Source organism: Osmerus eperlanus, chromosome 8 (assembly GCF_963692335.1).
Source record: "Osmerus eperlanus chromosome 8, fOsmEpe2.1, whole genome shotgun sequence".
Classification (NCBI taxonomy): domain Eukaryota; kingdom Metazoa; phylum Chordata; class Actinopteri; order Osmeriformes; family Osmeridae; genus Osmerus; species Osmerus eperlanus.
Genome location: NC_085025.1, coordinates 1,608,806 through 1,634,626, shown reverse-complemented (window position 1 = coordinate 1,634,626; position 25,821 = coordinate 1,608,806). Strand labels below are relative to the sequence as shown.

At 42.7% G+C, this 25,821-nt stretch overlaps 4 protein-coding genes across 6 annotated transcripts; 1 reads left to right on the top strand and 3 right to left on the bottom strand.

Moving 5' to 3' along the window:
- Nucleotides 1-58: 58 nt before the first annotated feature.
- On the bottom strand, nucleotides 59-673 carry smim8 (small integral membrane protein 8). The gene is made up of 2 exons (XM_062468489.1): nucleotides 401-673; nucleotides 59-294 (listed from the first exon to the last, which is right to left on the bottom strand). Exons 1-2 carry the CDS (start codon nucleotides 521-523, stop codon nucleotides 136-138), a joined length of 282 nt encoding a protein of 93 aa, XP_062324473.1. The 5' UTR covers nucleotides 524-673; the 3' UTR covers nucleotides 59-135.
- A 398-nt stretch (nucleotides 674-1,071) lies between these two features.
- gjb7 (gap junction protein beta 7) lies at nucleotides 1,072-2,905 on the top strand. 2 transcript variants are annotated; one of them, XM_062466937.1, is made up of 3 exons: nucleotides 1,072-1,217; nucleotides 1,319-1,384; nucleotides 1,934-2,905. In XM_062466937.1, exon 3 carries the CDS (start codon nucleotides 1,955-1,957, stop codon nucleotides 2,735-2,737), a length of 783 nt encoding a protein of 260 aa, XP_062322921.1. In that variant the 5' UTR covers nucleotides 1,072-1,217; nucleotides 1,319-1,384; nucleotides 1,934-1,954; the 3' UTR covers nucleotides 2,738-2,905. The 2 variants fall into 2 exon arrangements, with proteins under 2 accessions (XP_062322921.1, XP_062322920.1); XM_062466936.1 differs by having other exon boundaries at nucleotides 1,073-1,217; nucleotides 1,319-1,442.
- Nucleotides 2,871-16,037, bottom strand: znf292b (zinc finger protein 292b). Its single transcript, XM_062466933.1, has 8 exons — nucleotides 15,876-16,037; nucleotides 11,907-12,061; nucleotides 11,540-11,618; nucleotides 11,288-11,423; nucleotides 10,982-11,184; nucleotides 10,691-10,827; nucleotides 10,456-10,597; nucleotides 2,871-10,350 (listed from the first exon to the last, which is right to left on the bottom strand). Exons 1-8 carry the CDS (start codon nucleotides 16,035-16,037, stop codon nucleotides 3,460-3,462), a joined length of 7,905 nt encoding a protein of 2,634 aa, XP_062322917.1. The 3' UTR covers nucleotides 2,871-3,459.
- A 444-nt stretch (nucleotides 16,038-16,481) lies between these two features.
- On the bottom strand, nucleotides 16,482-24,513 carry LOC134024487 (5-hydroxytryptamine receptor 1E). Of its 2 annotated transcripts, none has more exons than XM_062466934.1 (2): nucleotides 24,073-24,513; nucleotides 16,482-17,793 (listed from the first exon to the last, which is right to left on the bottom strand). In XM_062466934.1, exon 2 carries the CDS (start codon nucleotides 17,708-17,710, stop codon nucleotides 16,574-16,576), a length of 1,137 nt encoding a protein of 378 aa, XP_062322918.1. In that variant the 5' UTR covers nucleotides 17,711-17,793; nucleotides 24,073-24,513; the 3' UTR covers nucleotides 16,482-16,573. The 2 variants fall into 2 exon arrangements, with proteins under 2 accessions (XP_062322918.1, XP_062322919.1); XM_062466935.1 differs by lacking the exon at nucleotides 24,073-24,513 and adding an exon at nucleotides 18,683-19,063.
- Nucleotides 24,514-25,821: the final 1,308 nt, after the last annotated feature.

The window sequence follows — 25,821 nt, the reverse complement described above, 5'->3', positions numbered from 1 at the left end:
TTCCCATAAACCAACTTTACAAATTCAGTAGGCCTAATAGTAAAAAGACAAAAAAAAATGTTGAACATGTTTTAATCATCCACCTACTTTCTTAAAACAAAAGTAATTTTAGTATTCAGATCATAGCCTACATGATCAGTCCCATTTAGAAGTCTTTCTCCTCATGTATCGGTCTCCTTCACTGTCGACGGCTTCATACAACTGTTGGTCGTTTTCTTTGATCGCGTTCAGGTAACCCAGATACCCCACGCACAAGGTGATTGTCACAAGCCCAAAAGCCATCATAGGTTTGTTCTGCAAAACAATAAGTGAAAGAGTTAAATACATTTCACACAGCACTACTCACTGTTAATACATTTGCTGTTCACCACTCTAGTTCTGAGATTTAATGAGCCATTACCGGTTTGATGAATAACTCAGGGTTGACAGCTCGGAAAAGCGTGGTTGTCTTCGCCCCTCTAAGTCCGGGGGTCTTGTAGCCTTCAGCAGCCTCCTTTCCACTTCCCGATTCTGGAGACGACATTTTCCAATGTCAGTCTTTCCAAACGTTCGATTTCAAAGTAGTTAAATCCTCAATAAAGACAGCAAAGAGTCTTTAAAGACATGTTGGAATATGTCGTATACATAGGCTAGGTTACTTTGCGTGGTGATGTCAAAGTCAAAACAATCAACGATAGTGAAAAGAATAACCGCTAAAACAGCGTCTCTAAAGAATTATGGATAGCGCCACCCAAAGGTTGGAGAAATAAAATAAAGAAAGAAAGACGCGTGAAAAATATTAAAAACGTTCTGGGCAAAACACGGAGTAGGCCTGTTGAAATAGTCAGCAACGTCTAAGAGCAGGCGATAGCTTTATATTAAAATAATCATATATTTGTTAATTTTATTGTAACAAATACACTGAAGATACTAAGTTCATGCCTTCAAATGTATTATTAATAGGCTACTTGCTGCGCCATACAATAGGCCTACCTCAAATTCTCATTAAACTTGCATGACATACCTCCATCACTTGGAATGATTCTATTTAACATATCGTTCTGTTGTTTCATCAAACACTAAACTGTTGACCTAGTCTTTTTGTTTAGTGTGTGTCCATAGTGACAACTTAGCCTCCAACCGCTTGTTGGAAATAAGGAAGCCTTTTGATTTCGAGGAAACAAACACCAAAACATAATTTACCTATTTTAAATAGGGCTCAGATATTGCATCTCGATGTGAGTAAATCTTGTGCACACATCAACAAATGTAATTTGATATCTTCACGAATATAATTATTTTCTGGAAACAACCAGTCAACCTGTCCACCTGGTTGCAGAAGGTGTGGCAAGCTCTCTGCACCCACGGCATCGGTGTCGGCTATCAGGTGTTCCTAAAGATACGGGTACAGAACCACTCTTTACCTTCAGTTCTCAATAAGAGAATAATCCGCTTTTCAATTGGTGAGTATTCATCCTGCCTTTTCACATTGTTAAATTGGTTAAGATTTCAAGTTGTTTGTTGCGCCCAGTTTTTAAATTGGACACGCACTTCATTCTTCCTTAAATCATTTGATATTTCACGGTTTTTGATGTAAAAGTAATCCTCGTAGAGTGGAAATATACATTCGTAATAATAACTAAAAGACAAATGGTTGTCAATGGGTGTGAAACGTCTCCGTCACAGAAAGAGTAGACTGTTAAATTATATATGGTTTACAGTTAATACTTCAGCCGTTACCAGAGCCAATGAAGGTATATTGAGTGTTAATTTCAACACCAGGAAATCACCGGGATGCAAATTGAATGGGGAAGCAACATTGCAGTTTGACTAACAAATGTTTGTTTTCTTTGTATAGCCTACATAATGCTATAATATTATACGTTAGAAGAGTCACAAAGACAATGTTATATGACGAATTTCCATGACCTTGGCTGTTGTCCCTAATTTGCAGGTTTATTACATCAAAGAAAAGATGAACTGGGGTTTTTTGGAAAACGTCCTGAGTGGAGTAAATAAGTACTCCACAGTCATTGGACGGATCTGGCTCTCCATTCTCTTCATCTTCCGCATCCTGGTGTATGTAGCTGCAGCCGAGCAGGTGTGGAAGGACGAGAACAAAGACTTTGTCTGCAACACTCACCAACCTGGTTGTGAGAACGTATGTTTCGACCATTTCTACCCAATCTCCCAGATAAGACTCTGGGCTCTCCAGCTCATCATGGTGTCAACCCCCTCTCTGTTGGTCGCTCTACATGTGGCCTACCGCGACTACAGGGAAAGCAAGTATAAAAGGAAGCTATACGAAGATAAAGGCAGGATTGATGGAGGCCTACTGTGCACCTACATTGTCAGCCTCATCTTTAAGACAACTTTTGAGGTGGGGTCCCTATTGGCCTTCTACTTCCTGTACAGCGGCTTTGATGTTCCCCGTTTGCTCCGCTGCAGTGAAGACCCTTGTCCCAACACTGTGGACTGCTACATCTCCAAAGCCACGGAGAAGAAAGTCTTCCTTTACATAATGGGCTGCACATCGATTCTGTGCATTGTATTGAATATTGCAGAAATGATGTACATTATATCTAAACACTGCTGGAAAATGTTCAGCAAACGATACATTCCTGTTGATGCGAATTACCGTTACCATTCAAATATCATTAATAAGTCATCAACTCACCAACTCCAGACTTTCCCAAATAAAGATATTCTGCAAAGTAAAGTCACCACTCAATGTCCACCAAACACAACTGACGCATAAATTGTATTATTCGTTAATATTTGATGTTGGGACATCTACTGGGCTATCTGCTTCTCTAAGACGGATTTTCATTTAATGTACATTACAAAGACTACCATTCTATTTATAATTCTTACAAATGTCTTTTTTTTATTAAAAGCAAAACAATGTAATGACTGAATGTAATAAAACACGTACACAAAAACTTGTAATAAAGTTTCAGTTTATCTCAATTAACTTATCACTGCTGGTGGCAGTAAGTGATAAAAAAAAAATACTATACACACACACACACACATTTGTCTATGCCTGGAAATTTACAAGGCATGTTTAACAAAATAAATCAGAAACTTTACTCACAACATCACATTCCATTAGTTTGAGGGACTACTTTGTTAAATCCTGTCCCATGGGGATACCATTTTTTATTTATTTTTAACATGGCAGCATGTGCCATGAGCTTTTTATCTCAGTTTCAAAGGAGGCAAAATGTGATGGGAAGATTCATAAATACATACATGCTTAATTTGTTAATTTATACCAAACTTTGTACATGTACTGTAAAAACAATATTTATAGATAAGGTTTATACTATTAGATTTATTGTCAAAAACAATTTAAATTCGTTAATTCAACAAACAGATTTACAAAAAAAAATGCAGCAAGTTTAAACCAGTCTAATCCTGAGTAACCATATTTTAAAACACATTCAGCCAGTCAATCAGTCTTAATACTAACAATACCTATTTCTCTAAAATCACTGTTGGTCTCATTTCCTGAAGTTGCTTCAGTAGTATCTCAGCAACGTCCGAATAAGCGCCATCTACAATAATTTTCACTTTGTCAAGAGATGTCAGTTGTTGAGGGTTCCTGAAGTCAACGGAGGAATCTTTTGATTGCAGATATGCACTTGATTTTTTGCACAACACAGTGGCTTTTGGATGAATCTTTCTCTTAAGGGAATGTTCAGATTGGTTGGATTGCTCCAAAAACTTCAAGAAAGACATTTCAAATCCCATGGGCTTGAATGAATTCAAGTCATCCTGTGTCAGAGCATTGCTCGATGATGAGTCGGAGCCCTTATCCCCACCATACACCGCACGGCTCCTCGTTGACCTCGACACCCTTTTCCGCTTCACTAGTTTGTCCAGATGTAATTTTTGAGGGCGACCTCTTTTGCGTCTTATCGCTACAGGGCCATCTGAAGCGGCCTCAGAACTGTCATCGTTCAAAGGTTTGCTGTCGAACAGTCCGGGCTCCTCAGTTGTCCCCCTCTTCCGCAGTACAGGTTTGGAGTACTCAAATTCACTTCCTTCTTGGCCGGTGTCTGCAGTGTCGTCGCTCTCCGATACTTCAGATGAGTTCTCTGACTTTGAGTCATCACTCCTGACGGAGCGGTACCTCTGCCTGGGGGATTTCTTACAAAATATGAAATGGCTTCTCTGCTCCTCGAGATATCGCTCTGACAGGCCATGCCCCATGTAGTGCTTCATAATGCTGCGCTCGGAATTCATAACACTATCACATCCCTTTATCATGCAGGGGTACTGCAGGGTGTATCTCTTGATGCACAACGCCGATGCTTCCTCCTTCGTTTTCAAAGAGGGGTTTCCGTATTTAGTCCAGTGATTGTTTTTAGACTTGTCGGACTTCTTCCTGTCACAACCTTTCTGGTGGCTCTTTTTGTTGCTCTCGATGTTTTCTTTTCCATCGACTGATTTAGACATTTTCAAACGTTCCTCACTCTTTTGTTGATTTACCAGCTGAAGTTTGTAGATGTCGTTGTGCTTCTTCATCGTGTGTCTCAGCAGGTTGGACCTTGTGGCGTAGGCACGGTCGCAACCGTCAACGTCACATTTATACATCCCGTCCACAGGTTCCACTTTTGATAGCGCTCCTCTCTCATGTTCCTCTTTGACATGCCCAACGTACTTCCAAAAAGCGGTGAATGTTGCCGCACACCCTTGTTGGTCGCAACGGAACCTGCCAAGGTTGATGCTCGACATGAGCGACCCTGCCTTATCCAGGCTGAATTTGTGAAGCTGGAGGTAATGCTGCAAAAGGCTTGGAACATCTTGGAATACTCTTGAACAGTCTCTTATTTGACACCTAAGTTCAGTGACCTGGGTGACCTCAATCTCTGGTTCCTCCAGCGACGATGATGACATCTCTGGGTTGTTTGTTTCATCCTGCCCCTCGTTCTGGTCGTTTTCATTGTTTACTTCAAATGCCAACAGAGCAGACTGATGGACCGCCCTATAGTGGAGGATCAAATTGTGCTGAATCGTAAAGGCTGCAACACATCCTTGATGAACACAGCGATAGGGCCTGTATGGGCTGAAAGCATCATTTGCGTCTGGCTTCTTCTCTTTCATCTTCTTGGGAGTATCGACTTTAGGTTTCAGAATTTTTTGTTTGTTGACCTTGTGTTTGTCAACGGGTAGGGGAATGCAGGTCTGAAGGGCATCTGATGTAGTCACTGACACTGAAGTTGTCATTTCTGGCAAACTGACTCCAGTTTGATTACTTGGTAAGTACTGGTTGGGCACTGTAGACGATGGAACATACTGTCTATTAGACCATCTGTCACTCTCAGGACCTGTAGGTAAAGGTTGAGGAGTCATTACCGCACTCTGAGCATCCATTTGGTACCTAGACATTGTTGGTGATGAAGTCAGTTGCTGATTGTGTCTGGACAGGCTCTGTACTGATTGCATTCCAATAGAGTGAGTATTATCATATCTTTGGTCAGATATTCCAGTAGGAAGTGACTGTACAAAAGTATGTGACAAGTTCTCTTGTTTGGTCGCATCTTGGAGTGAATACTGACGAGTCATAGTTTCCGTGACTGGACGATGTCCGTTGGCAGCACTGAGAGTCTGAATACAGGGGGAAGGGGCTGAACTGACATTTGTCTGGTCCTGGTTATTCATAAATCCACCCGTGTTGCGCTTTGGGTTCAATTTAGAAACTTCCTCAGGTGACAACCGGTGAGCTGTCTGATAATGTGCCCTCAGGTTTGAGTTACGGGTAAATGTTTTACTGCACATTTGGCAGCTAAATGGGGCAAATTTCTCATGATTTTTCTTCATTGAATGAATCATCTCATCTGTGTAATTGTGAGTCTTGATAAGATGTTTCAAAACAGCATCTTTTGTCATGGCCCTGTATGTACAGTTATCTTTCTCACAGGCAAATGGTTTCACGAAGCCGTCAGATACCTGTGTAACAGAGACCTGTGTGACTTTCTCTTTTGAAACATTAGACTCATTTTCATGGGACATGTCATTGGTGATTGTTTTCTGTGGGAAACATGATTGAGGTTTGACACTCAACTCTCTGTCCAAGTCCAGCCTCTCCAATGCAGTCTGAATATCCATCATCCAATGTTGTTGGTCTGTAGAAGATTGGGAGGGACCTAAATCAACATCATTCGCCAAAATAGTGGTAGGCACAGGTGTCTCCTGGTGTTCGGTGGATGGCTCTCTGAAATTAGTGAAGCTTTGTGGATTTGGTGGCCCATGAATTTGGCCAGGATACACAGGGTTTGTTTTTTTGTTAATATCATGGACCTGTCCCACAGTGGTCACCTCAATCTTCTTTGTCGGCTGTTGGCTTTGATGCTCCCCAGAATAATGTGTAGCACTGGTTGCTGGATTTAATGACAATCGATTCTTTGAGCAGTCGTTTGTGTCAGTGCTGGTTAAATTAATTGAACTGTTTCTTCTTTGAAAGTCTCCTGCTAAAATCTGTTCCCTCAGTTTTCTCTTGACATCCTGTTCGATGTTCTTTCTCTGTGTCTCAGGTGGTTTAAGACCTGTTGCTGGACTATTTTGAGGATCTGGTGACATGATCTGGGTCATTGGGTTGGACATTAGATTCTGTGCCAAACTAGCCATTGCAGCCAGCAGTCCGTCGTTTGTCTGCCCTCCTGAGTCGTCATCAGAGATCCTCTTTGTTTCTCTCATCTTTGTGATTGTTTCAACTTTGAGTAAATTGTTAATTTGGTCTGAGGGAAGACTGCCAGGAGAACCACTAGATGGTTTCTCTGAAAGGATTTGGGAGAGGAGTGGGTCAGAGAAATCTGTTATTCCAAACATACCGTCACAGGACTGAAGAAAAGGATCCCTATAAGATTCATTCTCTGTCTTCTTTACGTTTGCAGTGTGATGTATGACTGAGATTTTCGGACCACGATCAGTACTTCCATGGGGCCCACGAGGATTTTGTAATGGTTGTTGGGGAACTGCTAAATTGTCAAAAAGATCAGGAATGTTTGTATTATCCATAAGGTGTTTCAGAATCTCATCATTTGGTTCATCCCCGACTCCATATGTTGACAAATTGGCTGGAAGATAACTGATATTAGACAAACTTTTTGAATCTGCTAGAGTTCTTGTCACTGGCAGACTAGGCTTGTCTTGATAAAGTCCAGAGGGGTTATACTGTACAGCTGGTGGAGGCTGGGCAGCATTGATAGATTGTTCTGAATTGAGAAGATCGAGAAACGACGTAGGCAGGTCTGCGGTCAGGTCAGTCTCATCAAAGGGCTTACAGTGGGATCGCTTAGACAAATGTCCTCCCAGCGATTTAGGACTCAAAAATTCTCTGAAACACCTGGAGCAAATGTATTTCCCATCTTTAATAATGGCAGGCCATTTTGTTCTTTTGTTTTTCTTGACACTTTTAAGAATCTCCGTATTATGTCCCAAACTGATTGTGCTGTCCTTAGCCGCAGGTACGAGTTTTGCTTCTATATGATTCAGTATCTCTGTCTTTATTTCTGGGGCAATAAAGTTTGTGCTGGATTTGATTTGTGTCTGTGAGGCATACAGAGATGTGGAACATTCCAACTGACTAGAACCCTTGAGACTCTCCACATAAGAGGCAGTGGGCTGCAGAGCATTATCCATAGTTCCAAGCATAGGACATGATGGACGGCCATGGTTGTGCGTTCCACTGATAGCATCCATTTGTGGTACATGCATCCCTTGCTGTTTTGAGGGATATTCATGGGAAGGGCAACTATTCGGGTTTTGGTTGTTTCCAGAGGTCGGATGCCATGATAAAGTCGTTCCAACATTTGACTGCATTGGTGCAAATTGATTAGTGGTGTTTTCTAACTGAGAGAGTACAATGGGGTCCAGTATATTCTCCATTTGGTTGAGAAGAGCCTGGTTTTGAACTGATGAAGTCGGGTGGTTTGAGTTTGGGGTCATGCTTAGGTGAGGGTGTGACTGGATCACATTCTGCCTCTGAAATACAGGTACTGGGTCTCCATTGACCTGATGGGTTTGAAGAGCAGCAACAGGGTTTCCAACAAAGGGAATACTCAGAGAGGCAGCGTTGGAAACCTTGTTAATTTGTTTAGAAAGTTTCCACTGCGCGTAAAATTCTGGATGAACAGCTTTCATGTGCTTGGTAACACTCCTGTAAGAACTGTAATTCCGTGTACAAGTTTCAAGCGCACATTCGTGCCTCTGTTTCTCCACAGATGTTGGGGCAAGAGAACCTGAACATGGAAACTGTGCCATTGTGCTCTCAGTGGGTGGCAGAGGGGCCACTGCTGGAAGATGTGTTTGAGTCATTGCGGATTGAGTGTAATGTGGGGTCGGGCCCGATGCCAGAAGGTTATTAACAAGCATGCCTTGATGACGTCCTTGTAACGATACTCCAAGGTCTGAATTATATTTGCTAGGACAACCATGTCCATCTTGGGGAAATGCCTGTCCTTGCTGAACATTCGTGCATAGGCCATGTTGCATATTTTGATTAGTGCCTTGGTAGGAGGGTACTTGCGGGTACTGTGGTGTAGGTCTCATGCAGTCAAACGTAGAAGCTCCTGAATTGTCTAAATGCACATTTTGATTGGGATCAAGTATATGTGTAGACCGGATTACTGAATTTTTTGAACAAGGAACCTGTTGAGATGGGTACTGACCTATGTCTGGTGGCTCACTTTTGACAGTGTATTGCTCAGGGTTTTGTACAAGTCCTTGAGAAAACACGTCCTCAATCGAGTGGTTCATCCTAACATTGTCTGGTGTTTGAAGAGGTGTCTCATTACCCGAGTTTATTAAATTTCCTTTGCAGATCTCCTCTGAGAGGGTGGCCTGATCTGAAAGCATCCGCTCCACTAGTGAATGAGGAGGGTTGGGGCTTGGTGGACTTTGAAGGTCTTGATCTGGGCATTCCTCCTCTTTTGTGTCATGTTCTTCCTGGTGTGAATCCAACTGGGTCTGACAGTGGAACACCTTCCCACAGTCAGGGATATTACAGGTGAACGTCTTGTAATGCTGTGCCTCGTGGTCATACAGCTTGTAAGCTTCACTGAAAATCTTCCCACAGCTGGGAAACATGCATCTGGCCTTAAACATAACGTGCTCTTTTCTGTGGACAAGCAGTTCAGTGTTGGACAGAAAGCTGGCCCTGCAATTCAGCTGAATGCAAATGTATGGCCTTACGCCACAGTGCACCTGCAAATGATCGTTAAGGTGGGTGACATTGACAAACTGACGACGACAATACTGACAGATCACCTTCCTGTTCTGCATTTCCAAGAAGCGCTTTGCTTCATCATTATCCCCATGTGCTTTTACATGTGCAAGAAGATTCTTTAAAAACTTGAACCCCTTCCTGCAGTTGGCAACAGGACACGTGTTTTCATCACTGCATTCCATCTTGAAGTCTGAGACTTTGGCCTGAACGGTTTCGGGGAACTCCCCATTTGTTTCTTGGGAATCACTATTTTCTTTTTTAGTCCACAGCTGATTCTCTGTCTTGGCCTTTAAGGCTGCAATAACAGGAGCTGCTGTTTTTGGATTAGACAGTTTCTTACTTGTTTTCATCGCAGCTAGCCTTTCCTTACTTGACAACTTAACATGAGATGCTACATGGGGTACCAGTGTTTCCTTAGAAGTGAATGTCTCTGCGCATATTGGACAGCTATACACTCCATCTTTGTAATGAGTCTGTGCATGACGGACAATCCTGTGACCAAGAAACTCCTTGTCACACAAAACACAGTACTGCATATACGCCTGCCAGTTTCTAAACCTGGCAGATATAAAACCTTTCTCTCTCAGTTTCTTCACTTCTCTGTTCTTTTGTCTCTTGTCGGTTATTTCCTTTAGTTCGTTTGTGGTGTCCACAAAGCAGTCTGTGACATCTCTGAAGTCCTCTGGGCCTTTGCTCCCGTCCTCCTCCTCCTCAGGAGCCTCTGGGCTCTCGCTATCGTTCAGCAGGTCGATAGACGACACGATGGAGGCCTCCTCGCCCATGAGAGCAAGACACTGACGTTTCAGCGCCTTCCAGTCCCAGAACTCCGGATCGAAAGGCCACTGGGTCTTAAACACCAGCAGCAGCTCACACCGTAGAGAGTTGGGCACAGGTAGATTGTCCTCCTCCAGCTTCTGGTCAGGTTCATTATAGAGTGTCTCCACAGCATAGTAGGAGTCCACTGTTGGTTCCAGGAGAAACTCGGTGAGCTGGCAGGCACGCTTGACCTCCAGGTCAGTTGGTAACAAACACGAGATCGTTTTACAGATGGTGGCCTTGGTGCTCCCGTCACTGGATTCCATTTGCAGTGCTCTTATGCACATCTCAATACACACCGGCAGGCCTACAGTGGCCATCTGGAAAAGAGAGAAAGGAAAAAAAGGAGGGCAGGTTATGTGGAAGATGGTGAGCGCAATCAACTGATTTTAAGATTGAGTGTAAAGTGAATGTCATTAACTCACCTCTGACTGAATGACTTTGATGAGGAAGAGGATGTGGTAAACTGTTTTAGACAGCAAGGACATCTGACGACATCTATCCAGAAAGGTCTGTTCTGACGCTTCTAGACGCTTCAGCAGTTTGCTCCAAAACAGGGTGAGCTCCCTAGAGATGGAGGAAGGAAAACAATTATATGATTATTCACACATTCCAATGTCAAAATTAACCAAAAGAACTGTAGTGTGTATTCGTGGTTACCAGGCACAATAACTGTCTCCATGCAGTAGCTGGCGGGTCAGGAAGGCAGTGCATAAACTGAAGGCTCCCCTATCATTCCCCTCTGACTCAAGATTGCAGATCATCTCCAGAGAATCACGGCAATCCACCTTAGACAGCTGAACAACCAAGACGGCATTAGTACAGCCTCAAGTCACCAAGACTACTTGTAATGTGGTAGACCGCCATCTGGTGGCAGAAGTTCTCACTACCATGAAACAGAAACCTTCTGAAACCTTTTTTTAATGATGCCTACAGATTATTTCAATTTACCTCTTCCATCAACTGTTCCTGTTCTGAGACGGCACACAAACAAATAAGGTGCATCTGCTTAAAATGTCCTTTTCCTTCAAACTCTGGATACTCTGTGCATGCCTTGGCCAGATGCAGGGCCTTCTCCTCCTGCTTCTCCTTAAACAGATGCTTCATCCTCATCAGCAGCAGTTGAGGCCCCTCCAGTGCCAAGAACTCATGAACTGTACGACAAGAGGAGAGCCCATTCACCAGATTAGAAATGTTGTTGTTACGTCACGATAAAAACACTCCACTCTGGTTCCAGAGCAGGACTGACCCCCTCACCTTGGTCTGTGTGTGGGGACCCATGGGAGAGCAGGCTGTGCAGAGTGCTGTTAGTCCAGACCCCAGTGCCCTGGACCAGGCCAGACAGCAGCGACAGCTGTGGAATCCCATTCTCTTGCAACTGTGAGTGTGAGGACTGCAAAGAAAAACGTCAACGCGACAGCTAAGAGCGGGAAATATAATATCCCAGTTCAGGTCACAGACAAACACAGAAGGACAAGCATAACCCTCCAGTGAGACAGTGCCCTTTACCTGTACAGATGACTGGAACTCCTTCCACAAGGTATCTGGGATCTCGTTTGGCAGTGAGAGCAAGAGTTCCACACAGCTTCTGCACAAAGCAATGGAAACCCAAAAGAGGAAAACCAAACATTATTTAATCAAGACATGCAGCGCTGTAGGTAAATTTCCTTTGATTGTTTAAGTACTTTAAACGGTACAAGTTATGATGGAGGTTAACACAATAAACACACATTTATGTACAGCAAATCAGTGTAATAAGTAGACTATAATTGTCCTGACATGTTTATGAAGTTTATATCTCAAGGGTATTTGAGTGTAAATTGAGGAAGCAAAATAGTAAACAACAATCAAAGGCATCCCCTTCATTAGAACTCACAGCGAGAGCCTTTCAAGCACAAGGGGAACATTTTCACACTGGGTGGAGAGGCAGGGAGACGCTTCAGCATAGCTCAGCAGGGCCACTCTGTAAACCTCCACCAAGGTCAACGGATCATCCTCCACCTTCCAGCGGCCAGCATACTCCACCAGAGTCTGCAGACAGAGATAGAAGGGGAGGTTACACACACAGTCTTTTCTCCTAATCAAGCACTGATAACATTCAGCAAGAAACCGAAATATTGTTTTTGTGTATATCATGCTGCGTCTTTAAAGTGCAGAGTAAAAACACATAATTCAGAAACGTTCTGCTTTCTTTTGTTTTAATTCTTCATTGAATTAAATTAAAGCTGTACTTGTCAGATAAGCCCACAGGACAAATAGATGACTGAGCAGAGGTAGTCATTTCATAAGGTTCACTATACTTTCAAGGCCGATCTTTCCAGTGTCCTACAAAACAAGTGTTCAACACATTTCCACCAAGGTTGGGAGAGAGGGAGCTTTGCAACAGCGTAACGAAAACAGACCAGGTGAGACCCAGGAGAGCTAGATACGCCTGGGGAAGAACGATCTTCACAAGAGTACAAAACTAGGCCTAGCAAAAGTTCTGCCGCCGGTAGAAATACGGGCATAGTGAGATGATAAATACATCTACTTTCATCTTCTAAGAACAAACAAAACCGATTTCTCTGTAAAGCGAGGAAGGAAAACCAAGTTTTTTTCATACAATAAAAGAGAGGATCCAAACAAAGTCTTAGCCTACATTGTAAGATAACTCAACAAAGCTGCTTCTGTACCATGTCCACCAAACAATAATGGTGTAGTGTAGACTGTGCTCATGTTTCACTGCATGTCTGGCTGCCTTCAGTCTCGGGTGGCTTCCAGACAGGAGCCTAGAAGGGCCTATAGTCTTGCTAGGTATGCAAGGTCATGGAGAGTTCATTTCAAGGTCCTGGAGAGTTCAGTATGCTCCATGTTCTGCTCTTCAGGAAACACTGTATGCTAGAATGTAACCCCATATAACTCAGTGAACAAATTACATGTTGAGGACAAAAGCTGTCGAAAAGATCAAGTTTTTCTACTTCATGCCTGCAGCAGATTCGTAAACACATACTTGTAAACAGAGTCAACAGTCAAACCTCCAAATAAAGAGAAGTTTCATTCTCAAATAATGAGATGTAAACATTTCCTAAAGACTTGATATTGGACAATCAGCCTAAATACAGGCGAACCCCACAGGGTACCATCCACTTAGCTTTCATGTTAAAATAACAAAATAACGTACCAAGCAATGCTAATCAAGAGCTGAACACAATACCAGGTCCATTGAGGATATTTCTATTAAGGCGTTCATTAGAAGGACTAGTGTTAGACTTAATTAGCAAGGTCTGCCAGGATATTCACCTGCAGAGGAGAGCATGAGGCATGCTCTGAACTGAGCCATGCACAGACAGATCCATTATCTCAGCAGGTAGCCTCCTGATGACAACACCAGACTCCTCTCTCTTCCCATCATGCATCTGCGCATAACCTTCAACTACAGACGAAACAAAGAAACAATATCCTTCACATCCAGTGCTGGGAAACCTGCACAATGGAGGCTGCTGTTATGATTAACAAAAAACAACAGCAGCATCTTATTTAGTCTGCGCATCCTTCATCTCGCTCTCTCTGACCCCTCTCTCTTTTCCTCTGCAGGTGTGCATGACAGCCCCCCCCCCCCAAGGAACCTACAGCAGTTGAAAAATATACACAAACCACTCATGTACACCTGGCTGCAAAAAGTGCTATTCATAGCAGAAACACACAAGTGGTCTTGTAATCCACCAGATAACCAGAGCACCATATCTTAGCTGCCAGACATGGATAATGTCAGAGGTCATGTAATTAATTTCAAAGGGAGCTGCCATCTGTCCATTAGTAAGCTGTGGCTACCATGCAGTTGTCATACAATACAGCCTTTATACAGCACAATCAGACCCCACCAATAAAAAAGCTGGAATGGATATTAAGTCAAACGCAGTGTCATTGTAAAAAGCTATCTTCTAACTATGTTAAAGTGAGTGATCAGTTCCTGAACAAATCCATAATGTTGTCTGTTGACCTTCTAATTGGGACAAGTCACAAGGGTAAACTGACCCTACAAGACATTGCTGACAAATGAAAATCTGGACCAAACAGCTCCGCTGGTTGGGTTAAGTGAAGAGAGAAACGCCCATCTTTGGTTTCCTGCAGTTTGCACTGCAAACACCCTGTGCTACAAGAAAACAACGAACAGGACTTTGCTCCCAGCACACATTAGAATCCTACTCACTACTCTGTAGTTGATCCAGGCCTAATTAGACAAAGAAAAAAGGAGGGGGTGGGAGCCCAGCCAGCCCAGCCAGCCAGCCAGCCAGCAGCCAGCAGCCAGCCCAGTCCTGGAGGAGCATGCATATTCATCAGGTTCCACACAACCTGGGGCAACAGAGTCTCAAATGACTCTCCAGACAGAACACTCCCACAGCAACATCCTGGACACGGGGCAATGCTGTGCAGGACGGCTGGCTTGCAGCTCATAACACCACAGATGCACACACACACACACACACAGACGCACACACACATATGCACGCACACACACACACACACACACACAGATGCACACACACACAGATGCACACACACACACACACAGATACACACACACAGATGCACACACACAGATGCACACACACATCACTCAGTCGGTCAGGAAAAACTGTTATTCTCAGTGTGTCTAGGATCCCAGTTTGCCTCCGGGGGATTAGGCATCTTTTAGGCATCCATTCACTGAAATCCACACTAAGTGCAGAAAGTAGCAAACACAGGCTGCTTCTCCACTGAGAGAGAAACAAATCTGGAAATGAACATTGCACTGTTACATTTCCAAAAGAGAAAATTTGAAATGTTTTAAATAAATAAAAATTAAAGACGCACACATTGAGCCTTAGATTGAGAGAGACTGTTCTAGGCTAGTCCTCCCCCACAACACAAGCCAGACACTTATTGCCTCCAGTCAAAGATGTGTGTGAAACATGCTTTATATTCTACTTCCACAGTGGCTGAAACATCAAACACTGGAGGAACTGATCCTGTCCTTTCAAATAGAAATCAAAAACAAGTTCAACTGTCACCATTTCCCAACACATGAGAAGCCAAAAACCTTGGCCAAATAGTGCAGTTCTGAATCAGGAGCAGATCATAGGTCTAAGTTTAACCCTAATGCTGCCATAAAACCAAACAACAAACACAAAAGTGACCTAAAATCAGAGGCCAATCCATCATAAATACATTCACGGATGCATGTCCACGCTTACTGCTACCCTATAATACAACTCATGCACGACCCTGACTATCTGAATAGGCAGTCTAGACTATGTGTTCCTATCATTACTGTGCAAACGAGGAATTAACGTTTCTGACCGAATGGGATTCTGTGCATTCCATAGTTTAAGACTGCACTGCAGTACTGCATCAAGTTGATGTTAACCACAGCTGTCAATATCACCTCGTCTGCTGCGTAAGACAAGACTGGCAATTTCCATAGATCCACCCGACAGCCGAATGTATTGCTAGCTAGTTGAGTCATGACATACCTTACAAGATGTCAATATGATATGTTAGGAAGCATAGCTAGTTGACAAGATTTAGCAGGAAGCAAAGCTAGCTAGCCAGCTACCTATCAAGCTAAGTGTCCCATCATTTGCTACGCTAACTAAACCAACACATTTACTTTCACTTTGAATTCTATGAACCGTACCCGCGGCTTTACAGTCGTGGTTCTTTTGGTACCTTTAAAACATACATAGAAAGCTAGCTCTCCACTGGTAAGCAATGGTTTGCTGTTGCAAAGCAATGGCTCAGTAGGGTGTTAGCTTAGCTAGCCTTTTTCTATTGGGAATGGCCAGGACGCACAGTCAGAAATAATTCTAGTAAACGCTTGACAAACCTGACAAAATTGTTGGCAATACTGAGAAGAAGACTGTTCTCCAGAGTCCGCGCAGTCCTTTAGCACTACAGCTAATTCTTGCAGTCGTTCTCGGAGTGACACTATCGTTGCACTGGTGTCGCTCCGTGCGCAACGGTCCTGTTCGGCCTCTTCGTCCGCCATCTTCACATCCAACTCCAGCGCGTACCACTAAAGCGTACGCGAACAGCGTGGGACACAATTTTACGCACTGACGCAGTAAACAATGCCCTCTACTGTTAGAAAATGATTTCATTGACCTGAATGCATTACTAACGTATGACAGAAAATAACAATTATGTCAAATTCCTATTGATTCCGTCTGATTGGATACGAGCGAAATTAGCTTTAAACAGCAACAACGTTTCTTTAATCGCTATTAGGATGTATTGATTGTGTTTTGATTTGGTTAATTTGTTTTGTTAATGTATAATCTGTTTAGTCCTATAAAGCAACTGAAAATGTCAAAGCTGGATGAGGCCTGTACAGCCTATTCAACAGTGGAAGGTGGAAGTCATCTCTAAGACTTAAATAAAACGGGCGAGTTAAACAGTTTTGTTGATAAGACCTTTATTTAGAAAAGCACAACATCACACAAGTAGCATGGACAAATGCAACACACTGCATGTAAATATTTTTGCATACATTCTCTAACGGGTAGCATTTTCAACTTGGACTGGCTAAGCATGCTCCTTCCGTCTGAAAAGCTTCTTAAACGCCAAATTGAAATCATCGTTAAAGCTAGTGTACAGGAGAGGGTTGATGAGCGAGTTGATATAGCCCAGCCAGGTTAGGAAATCAGAGACTTGTGGGGAGGGATTTACAAGTCTGAGCCCCACAAGAAGCTCCTTGATAAAGAAAGGCAGCCAGCAAATTATAAAAGCTCCAAGGATAAGTCCAAGGATGCGTGCAGCCTTTCTCTCGCGGGAGGTACATATCTGATTCCTCTCATCCATCCCTTCCAAATCTGCCTCAAAGGAAGGGATGCGTATGGTGACGTTGAGCCTGTCAAACTCCAGAGTGTTGTCTGAAGTGGACAGGTCGGACGCACAGAGGGTGTGCGCGACGCGGCAGTGGTTGAGAGAATTCTGGCTGTCCACGCTCCGGTTACTCAGGTGACGGGAGGAGCCTCGTTTCTGGTACAGAGTCTTGGCGGCGCTGTAGATCCTATAGTAGAGGATGAGTATGAGAGTCATGGGAATGTAAAAGGCCCCAAAGGTGGAGTAGATGGTGTAGCCCTTGTGGTCGTGCTCGATGATGCACTGTTCGGGGCCTTGGCTGCCAGGCCGGTGTCTCCAGAAGAGGGGCGGGATGGATATGAAGATGGAGATCCCCCAGACGACGGCCACCATCACGGCCGAGCGGCGTGCAGACCTCTTGCGGGCGTACTCGATGGCTTTAGTAATGGCCCAGTAGCGGTCCAGCGCTATGACGCAGAGGTGCAGGATTGAGCAAGTGCAGCAGGTCATATCCACGCTTAGCCACGCCTCACACACCACCTGGCCCAATGACCACGTCTCTGTGGAGATGTAGAGGATGCTGATTGGCATCACCAGGACAGCAACCAGGAAGTCAGTGACAGCCAGGGAGCAAATGAGGTAGTTTGCAGGCAAGTGGAGCTTCTTGGTGGTGCAGATGGCGATAATAACAGCGATGTTGACTAGCGCAGTGAGTAGGCTGAAGAGCCCTAGGAGTACGACCAAAACAACCATTCTGTCTGAGAAGACTGCCGCCGGCAGAGCGCTGGGGGGCATCCCTGTGCAGTTAGTGATGTTGGGCCCCATGGAACTTTCCCCTTGGTACCTCTCCATCTCCATCCCTGGGCAGAGCCCGGTGTCCACTTGGGGATAGAAACTCTCTCTCACCCAGGGAGATAATATTCCCTCAGTCAGTAGTCATCCTGAAACAGACGACACGGAAAGAGACCAGTTATTATTAAATATTGAGGCTGACAACTGAAAAGGCACACAAAAACAATTAGTTTGTCAGTATCTCATTTTCAACAGAATTTGTAGATGGCGTACAGTTACACATGTTCTGTTGCTGTCCTTGCTATCTACTGCAACAAAAAATAGTTTTACTAAGAAGAGAATAGTCGTTTGATAAAGGTGTGGAGGGGCAGTCATGTTTATGGAGGGTTGAAAGCTCATGATTATTCTGATTTGTATGTAATGTCATTTGGTTGATAAACACACTGAACCCAAACAACAACAATTGTTATCAAACACAATGGGAAAGATTGTAAAGGTGAAGGCCACATTGAGAAATTTAACTACAGTTCTGATTCGACTCAATGTTTCGATATCTTCACTCTCGACAAATATACTATATCCCCTGAGTGTGATAGAATTAATTACTATTATTTAGAATAACATGTGAGGAGGTATTAACAAACGCCTTAAGCCTAATTATTTAAATCCCCAGTTTAATTAGTATCCATTTTGCCTGTTGTCTGCCGGCAAACAGCCCAGACTGTAGATTGAGAAAAAGATAAGGTGAAACAAACCAACGCTCAGAGAAAAGAGGAGGCGACTGATAAATTCTAGGACGATGTGTTTTGGTATAACTATTGAACACTGATGCATTTTGATATTTAAGAAATGCTGTCTGTAAAAGTGTACTCAAGGAAAACAGAATTAAATATTCAATAAATGTTTTTGCCACTTGATACGCTGCATGCTAATCCTTAAAGGCTTTATCTGACATGTGCACAGCCCTGACTGAAGGGCATATCTGGCTTTTTACTTGCAAGTACACAAGCGACTTCAATTAAATACCCTGCTTCATACGTTCAAGCAAACACAAGACACTGCTGAAGGACACTGTTGGAAGGCTAATTCATTTATCCAGACATGGTTGACGGAACGTTTCTGTGGCAGCTTTCATCGTGGACATGGTTCCCTCCATGCCCCCAGAGAGCTCCTCAACACAGACATCAGCTGAGTCAATACGACTGACAGGTGGGCCGATCCCGGGACACGGCATGAATACAAGCAGGTCGGCATGGGAACCTTGGGGCTCATGATGAACCCTATTTAGAACAGAGCCTGTGGTCGCTGCCAGTGGCTCAGTGGGTAGAGCGTGTAGCATTCAGGTTAAGGCTAATTCAGGGGCCCAGGTTTGATTCCGGCCCGGGGTCTTTTCCATGTCCTTCTCTCTTTAGTTCTGCTTTCCTGTCTCTCTCAAACTGTCTCTATATAAATAAAAAGTTGAAAGAAAAAAATAATGAAATGGACTACATCCCATGAATACAATGCAGTTGGTTATGACAATTGAGCTCAAAAACTGAGCGTAATTATTAGATCTTTGTGACTCTGTCATGTTTTTCTATAACAAATAGCGCTTAGAAGTGAATGAAATTACTTTACACCGCCATGTGGCGGCGGTAGAGGAAAAGTGTTTACCGTGTTTCCACTTTACCTACAAAACCATAATTTAGTTGCACAATATGTTTAACAGAATAAACCTAAAGGTTTATTTTAACCAATGGAGCTACCAGTCAGGAACAGTAAGGCCCTTCTTGCTTGACTAGGGTCTTGCAAAACACATTTTGGCAGACTGAATTTCATATGGGCAATGTATATTTATAAAAATAAATATTTTATTTAATCTTTTCCAAAGATCACAGCTAATGTGTCTCAAACACTCTGCCTGCTGATATGCAGAACAATCATGTATCCTCTTTGGAGTGTGTTTCACAGAAACACTCAAGGCTCTCATTAAACAGAGGATTCAAATGAGGTTTAGAAATGCCTCCAGTCAACAGTGATGCAATACTAAAATAACTCTGGACTGAGATGGTCATATTGGTCTCAAACGCAAGTGTAACCCAGTTAGTGAAATTTCTCCAGGCACGAATCTCTTCCAGTTGACCAATCATGACCTGTGTCCATGACCTGCCTTTCAGGCTAAATGGACGCTGAAATGATGGCCCCAAACTATTATGAAGGTCAAAATCCAATTTCCAGCTGCACATATTGTTCTAGATTGAAATGGAAATATAACATAAGTGTCAGTATGGTAATGTCAGGCAGAGTGTGACACAATGAGTCTTAAGTGCACTTAGGAACATAGTAGGGTTGTGATTGGCTGTTAAGATAGTGACACACCCCTCCTGTTGATGAGCTAACAATTGATTGCCATTCACAACCCCTTGATCATTCAGTAGTCATGGTTTTATCATCAATTGATGAGTTAATAACTTCTCTTTTTTCTTCTATGGCAAAAATAAATAAAGGTAGAGTATGAATAGAGAGCAAGAGAGAGAGAGAGAGAAAACATTTTTTTTTTTGCTCATAAAAATTGATATTGTGAAGCAGGTCCAGAACACTAACAATCCACATGGTATCTATGCAAGAGCACCGTTTAGATATCAAAGCAACAGTACAGGCTTCAAAGCTTGTGTGGTGGATGAATAATTCAACATTCCACGAGGCTAAATTACACATGACGCTAATAACGGCACTACATAATGCCAAGAGGCTCACTGAGCTTCAAAAACCTCGGCCCTTGTCCTGGTGTACGGCTCCGAAACCACAGAGCCACCAAGCTATCCCCACTGAGTGAAACAGTCATACACAGACAGGAAACTACAAATTATTGTCATTCAAGTACAGTAACACAACTTTCACGACATCCGTAATTTCAGTGTGATGGTTGAAGGACTACAGCTAAATCAGCAGCTGTCAATGTAAAGAGAGCAGGTGTGTGTGTGTGTGGGGGGGGGGTAGTCACACCCAGGGACTCAGCAAACGATGCAATTAATCAGCTGTCGTTTCAACTGGAGGACAGATGACCTTTCTACATTGGAGTTTGCAATAGTGATCTCATATTACCATAACATCAAGCTGGAGTCTCTGTATCAAAAGTGGGGGGCCGAACAAATCCATCCACACGGACGATGAAAAGCCACCATCACCGCCCCAAATACTCAGATTCAATTTTTCAAAGACCCTTAATGTCACCAATTCACACTGTGCCCAAGTGGTAAAACCTTTTTGCTGAGCCCATTACCAGAGCAATCAATGTAAAATGACGAGAAACAAATGAAGATGGACAGAGGAGCGAATATGATCTCTCCAGAAGGGGAGAGAGAGAGAGAGAGAGAGAGAGAGAGAATGGCATGGAACAAAAGAAAAGCTCAAATGAAAGATAATGACAGGTGAAAGGAGAGGTCAGTAATATCTCCATTCCCCATCTGAATTGGCATTCTTCCTTCCAGAGCATATCGCAGTGCTCATATAACCCACTCGTTTCCTTTAGCCAGTCCAGAGACCGATCCATGTGTGATGGAACAGGAAGAAGGGAGAACTGTTTTCGTCAGATGTTGAAGAGAGGGGCACCTATTCTGGGCCCTGGTGGAGGAAGATACTGTATGATGGCACTCTGGGACACTTGAGACAGGCAGAGTCCTGTTGGTCAAGCACACAACTCCTTCACAACTCCTACACAACTCCTACACAACCACAGTAGGCTCCAGACACATGACTCAAGAATATCTGATTTCTTAACCTACGCCTGACTGAAACTCCAACAAGGTTTTCGGTCATTAGGCCTGCAGTCTCTGCTTGACACGGATCAAAGAAGATATCAATGACTTGCAGTAATATTCATAAATTTCATTGAATGCATTAAATTAGTTGTATGACACTGTACTTAATGCAGACAAAAGATTAAGCACATTTTATAGGACTAGCTTGACTAGAGAAGCTTGACTGAAGAACCTACAGTCACTCATGTAATTGAAGGCATCAGTTTATTAGTATAATACTTACTTATGACAGAGCACTGCTTTTCATTTTAAATATGGAACACATTTTATGGGACTAAGATGAGTAACACTGCTGTGACAGCCTAAACTGAAGCCAGGCCAACATTAAAGAGAAAGGACATTGACTGATGCGCCGCAGCAGAGAAGTCTGTAACACACTCACTGTCGCCCAGACATTGATGGACAGTTGCTTTCAGGATCTAAATTCTGGGGAGATAGAGTAGACAGATCCCTGGCTGGGAGTTGTGTCTAGTCCTGCCCAAGGACCTGACTTGACTTACAGTCAAAACCTGTGTGGTTGGCTTCCAACATAATATTGTTGACTCTTTAAATATCTGGCAACAACATTACTGTTGTATATGTCAGTCACATATAAAGATGTTCTATAACTTTGGTCATTGGGGTTAATAATATTTTGGAAAAGAAAAACATCATTTTTTACTGAGAAAGAATAGCTGCAATATGGCAAGGTTTTTACATACGCTTTCCTGTTGTACTAAGCTCCTGCTTATCTGTTACTTTATACATTTGGCGGAAGTAAAGACAGCCCTGAAGTAGATTGTATTAAGATGTTATCATTACGGTAAATCAACGTCAGCTGCATCAGGATATAACCACAGATCTGATACGGCTTATCTGTTTTTGTCTTCCCCATCGCAGATACATTCGCCTTGATTGTAACACAACCCTGCAGGAAAGGTGCACCCAAACCTCACTGCAACATATTCACAGTCATGACTACACTATAAGGCCCTGTTTTCAGTTCTGTTTTCTCGTCAATACCACAATTGGATTGTGACAGAGGAAGCTTGAAATCCAATTATTGGAACGTCTTGAGATTGTTTTTGCTACTTTGTCACTTGGTTGTGTGTACTGTGCACTCACAACACCTAACACAGAGTAGATAAGTCTGTCTAGAGGGAGAACACAAAGAGGGTGTGGAACACAGGCAGTGTGAGGTCCCGGGGAGTAAATATGGAACAAAAGTTTATGGAAGCCCATAAGGATGTCGACTGCAATCATGGGTGCCTTGGGACCAAAACGCCAGAGACTATAGATTTTGCTTGATTGCTTGGGCAAGCTGGCAGAGTAACCCAACTCCTCTGAGTCCACCTCAACTGTGGTGAAGAACATGCCATGTAGGGAGAAGTGTCGCTGGACCCTGAGAAGACAACCACTTGAAACAGAATAATTGTGGTTTGTGGTAACATTTAATAAAATGTATCAAGTGTACTTTGATTCACATGTTTAAAATCAACCATTTCTTTGTAACTGTCTAATAAAGGATAATGATTGCTCAGTTCAGATGAATCCTTTCAGATTGAATTTCAGAATCTCAGAATCACCTGCAGTCGTAAATGCATAATTGATGATGTAAAGAAGAGGCTCATTACTGCTCGAATAGATGGGCAGCATTACGTGCTGTATTCCAGAAGTATTGTGATGAAGATATGGTAGTTATGGATTCCTGAGGGACATTCAAAATGGATCAGTCAATGATGACTCAGTTAAGAGTGGCATTACAACAGCCAACCCTGATGAACTCAATTTATGTAATTCAAAAATGTTTGCTCTCAAATGTAGACAGATATTTTATGTAGGGCCTACCACAATTTCTATTGTTACATTAGAAGTATAGTCGTAATCTGTTATGCTTCTGTTGTAATAGACCATTTTGGTGCTGGCCATCATGAGCGCCTTATATGTAGGCTAATCACACATAGTCATTGCTTCAAAATGCCCCAGTAATGGAACGGGCTAGAAGAGATATCCAACATAATATCACATTACCTGCATCCATGCTAAAGGGAATGTTGGAGATTTGAGAGCTTTAGCGGGTTTGAAGTGTGGGAGGACACTTCAAGTGACTTACTTGCTCTGTCTCAAACACACATTGGAATACATGGGTGGGGAAAAATGTTCCCTGCATTAAATCTACGTCATACCGGTCGGCATGGCAAGAAGTGTAGTTAACTGACCTAGTGCAGCCTACAGTCCATTATCCAAAAAGTTACCTATCCCATGAGGACGATCTCGTACAGCTATTAGGCTTCGGTTAATTTCAAATGGGCATTTCATTAAGCAACTAATGTGTTTTGAAATCTGCCCAATTACTCAGTACATCTGAAATGTCAAAACACTTATCGACGAAGACCATGGGCGAAGACTATACATACACTGGCGATAAATAAATTAAGAAGGAATGATAATATCAGCATTTATCAGCTTTATCTTATTTTTTATTAACTTTAGGCAGATCCGTTTGAAAGTGTAGGTACAAAAGCAGATAGCTCTAAGAATAAAAGTAGCATGTAAATGAAAAATGTCGACAAGTAAACAGCCTCCTGTTCAAAGATATTGTCACTCAGTAACAAATTGCCAAGTTATATGCGCAAGCAATTGACTTACCGTTTATTCATTTCAAACTCACTTGGAAGGTCATCATTTCTAAATGAGCTGTTGGACGAAAAAACTGAAATCGTCTTTTCTTAAAATCGATTTTGCCTATACGATCAAGGTGCCAGATACATTTTTGCGCGCTGGTCTTGGGTGCATGCGCTGGAACAGTTCATCAGGTGTGCTCACATTTGCGTACAGTAGCTTCTCTGATGATCCAAACACTAAAACAGTAATCCACTCCATAACCGAGGAAAATGTAAGTCCGCTGATGATGTTAATGTATAAGCTACTCATTTAAGAGCGCCGAACCAGTTTAAACATTTCTAGCTATGCAGACACTTAGCCCATCTTTCTGCCTGTTCTCTGTAGCCTACCGAGGTTGTAACAGTCTCACCAATGGAAACGTATTTTCTAACACTAGGGGGCACTTTCTACATTGACCAAACCCAAAAGTCAGGTGTCAGCAATTATAACGCGTGACGACGCTAACCTAGACTTCGTGTACTAAAAACAGTTCTGCTTAAGGTATCAATGAAGAAAATGTACTACAGTAAATGGAAAGTGGTGAAATTACAAAGATTTTTTGACGAAGGTTCAACGCACCTCTTTATCAGAAGTTCAGATACCAAACATTTAAACCAACCTTGCATGTTAAAAGCCTCCGTGCATAACAGGCGCGAGCAATTACTGGGCACGCTCTACTCGACGCCTACATACCTACACACATAATCTGTATGATGTGTAGTTAAAACATTAAGCATTAAGATATAATGAATATATTTAGCCAAAACAATTTAAACACACATTTAAGGCACAACATGTATAATCAGAACAAGCTTGTAAAACAGGATTAAAACGGGTAGATCATAAGCAATTAACTCGCATTTTGATCAGGACACGTGACAGCCCTAATTGTCCCATGTGCAAGACCCATAATGGACAATGATTAGGTTTTGATTAAGAGAGAATTGCAGGTCAATATGCTATATAAAATATAATCATATGTGCATATAATGTTGTAACCCACATCCTTCCGATCTTTAAAGAGGATGGCAAGCGATTGCATAAGGAACACACCATGCCCTATTCGTACAACTGAAAAACTAGAATTGCAAAATGATCTCAAAGTATGTCTTTAGCAACTGATCAAGCTCTGTAATAACATGCACACAAGTACTCACACACAAACACAGACACAAAGATTGCCCCATTTACACTAGCTATCAGCTCATATCAAAGTAACATCTTTATTCTTTGACAAAGAAACTGGTGGGTGTGAATGTCTGCTATTTCTTCATCAACATAAATCAAAAACGGTCTTCTACTGTATTTACTGATCATTTTAGACGGTAAAATTAATGACAGAAGGGAGTTCTTTGGACCAGGCTCAGCTGACATACAGTATAAATGTCTCTTCTATTTTGGTGTCCAATGGAAAAGTATTTCTAGACAGACAGTTCTTGCTGGGAGCTGCTCGCGGTGACCCTGCAAACCTTGCGGTGCCACCCCACAGCTTTCCAACACAGAGCTTGTCGCTTCGCTCTGAATCAAGTGCAGCACAATAGCTGAAATAGTCACCCTGTGATCTTTTGTAAACCTGACAGTGGGCTAAAACTATGGTGTAATTGAACAGGTGTTCCTGGTGAAAGAGCCTGGTTGAGAGGTGTTGATATGTGAAATTATTCCATGTCCGAATAAATGAGTGCTTCCTATAAAGGCGATTAAAAAAAACACATTTCATCAAATGCAGAGCGAGGC

Bases quoted from the DNA above. Each gene is read 5' to 3' on its own strand.
- smim8 (XM_062468489.1), bottom strand. From the start codon at position 523: ATGTCGTCTCCAGAATCGGGAAGTGGAAAGGAGGCTGCTGAAGGCTAC. The intron at 295-400 runs GTAATGGCTCAT...ATTGTTTTGCAG, and splicing joins CTGAGTTATTCATCAAACCG to AACAAACCTATGATGGCTTT.
- gjb7 (XM_062466937.1), top strand. From the start codon at position 1,955: ATGAACTGGGGTTTTTTGGAAAACGTCCTGAGTGGAGTAAATAAGTAC.
- znf292b (XM_062466933.1), bottom strand. From the start codon at position 16,037: ATGGCGGACGAAGAGGCCGAACAGGACCGTTGCGCACGGAGCGACACC. The intron at 11,619-11,906 runs GTGAGTTCTAAT...TGCTTTGTGCAG, and splicing joins GTGCTTGAAAGGCTCTCGCT to AAGCTGTGTGGAACTCTTGC. The intron at 10,598-10,690 runs GTAACCACGAAT...CTCCATCTCTAG, and splicing joins GGAGACAGTTATTGTGCCTG to GGAGCTCACCCTGTTTTGGA.
- LOC134024487 (XM_062466934.1), bottom strand. From the start codon at position 17,710: ATGGAGATGGAGAGGTACCAAGGGGAAAGTTCCATGGGGCCCAACATC.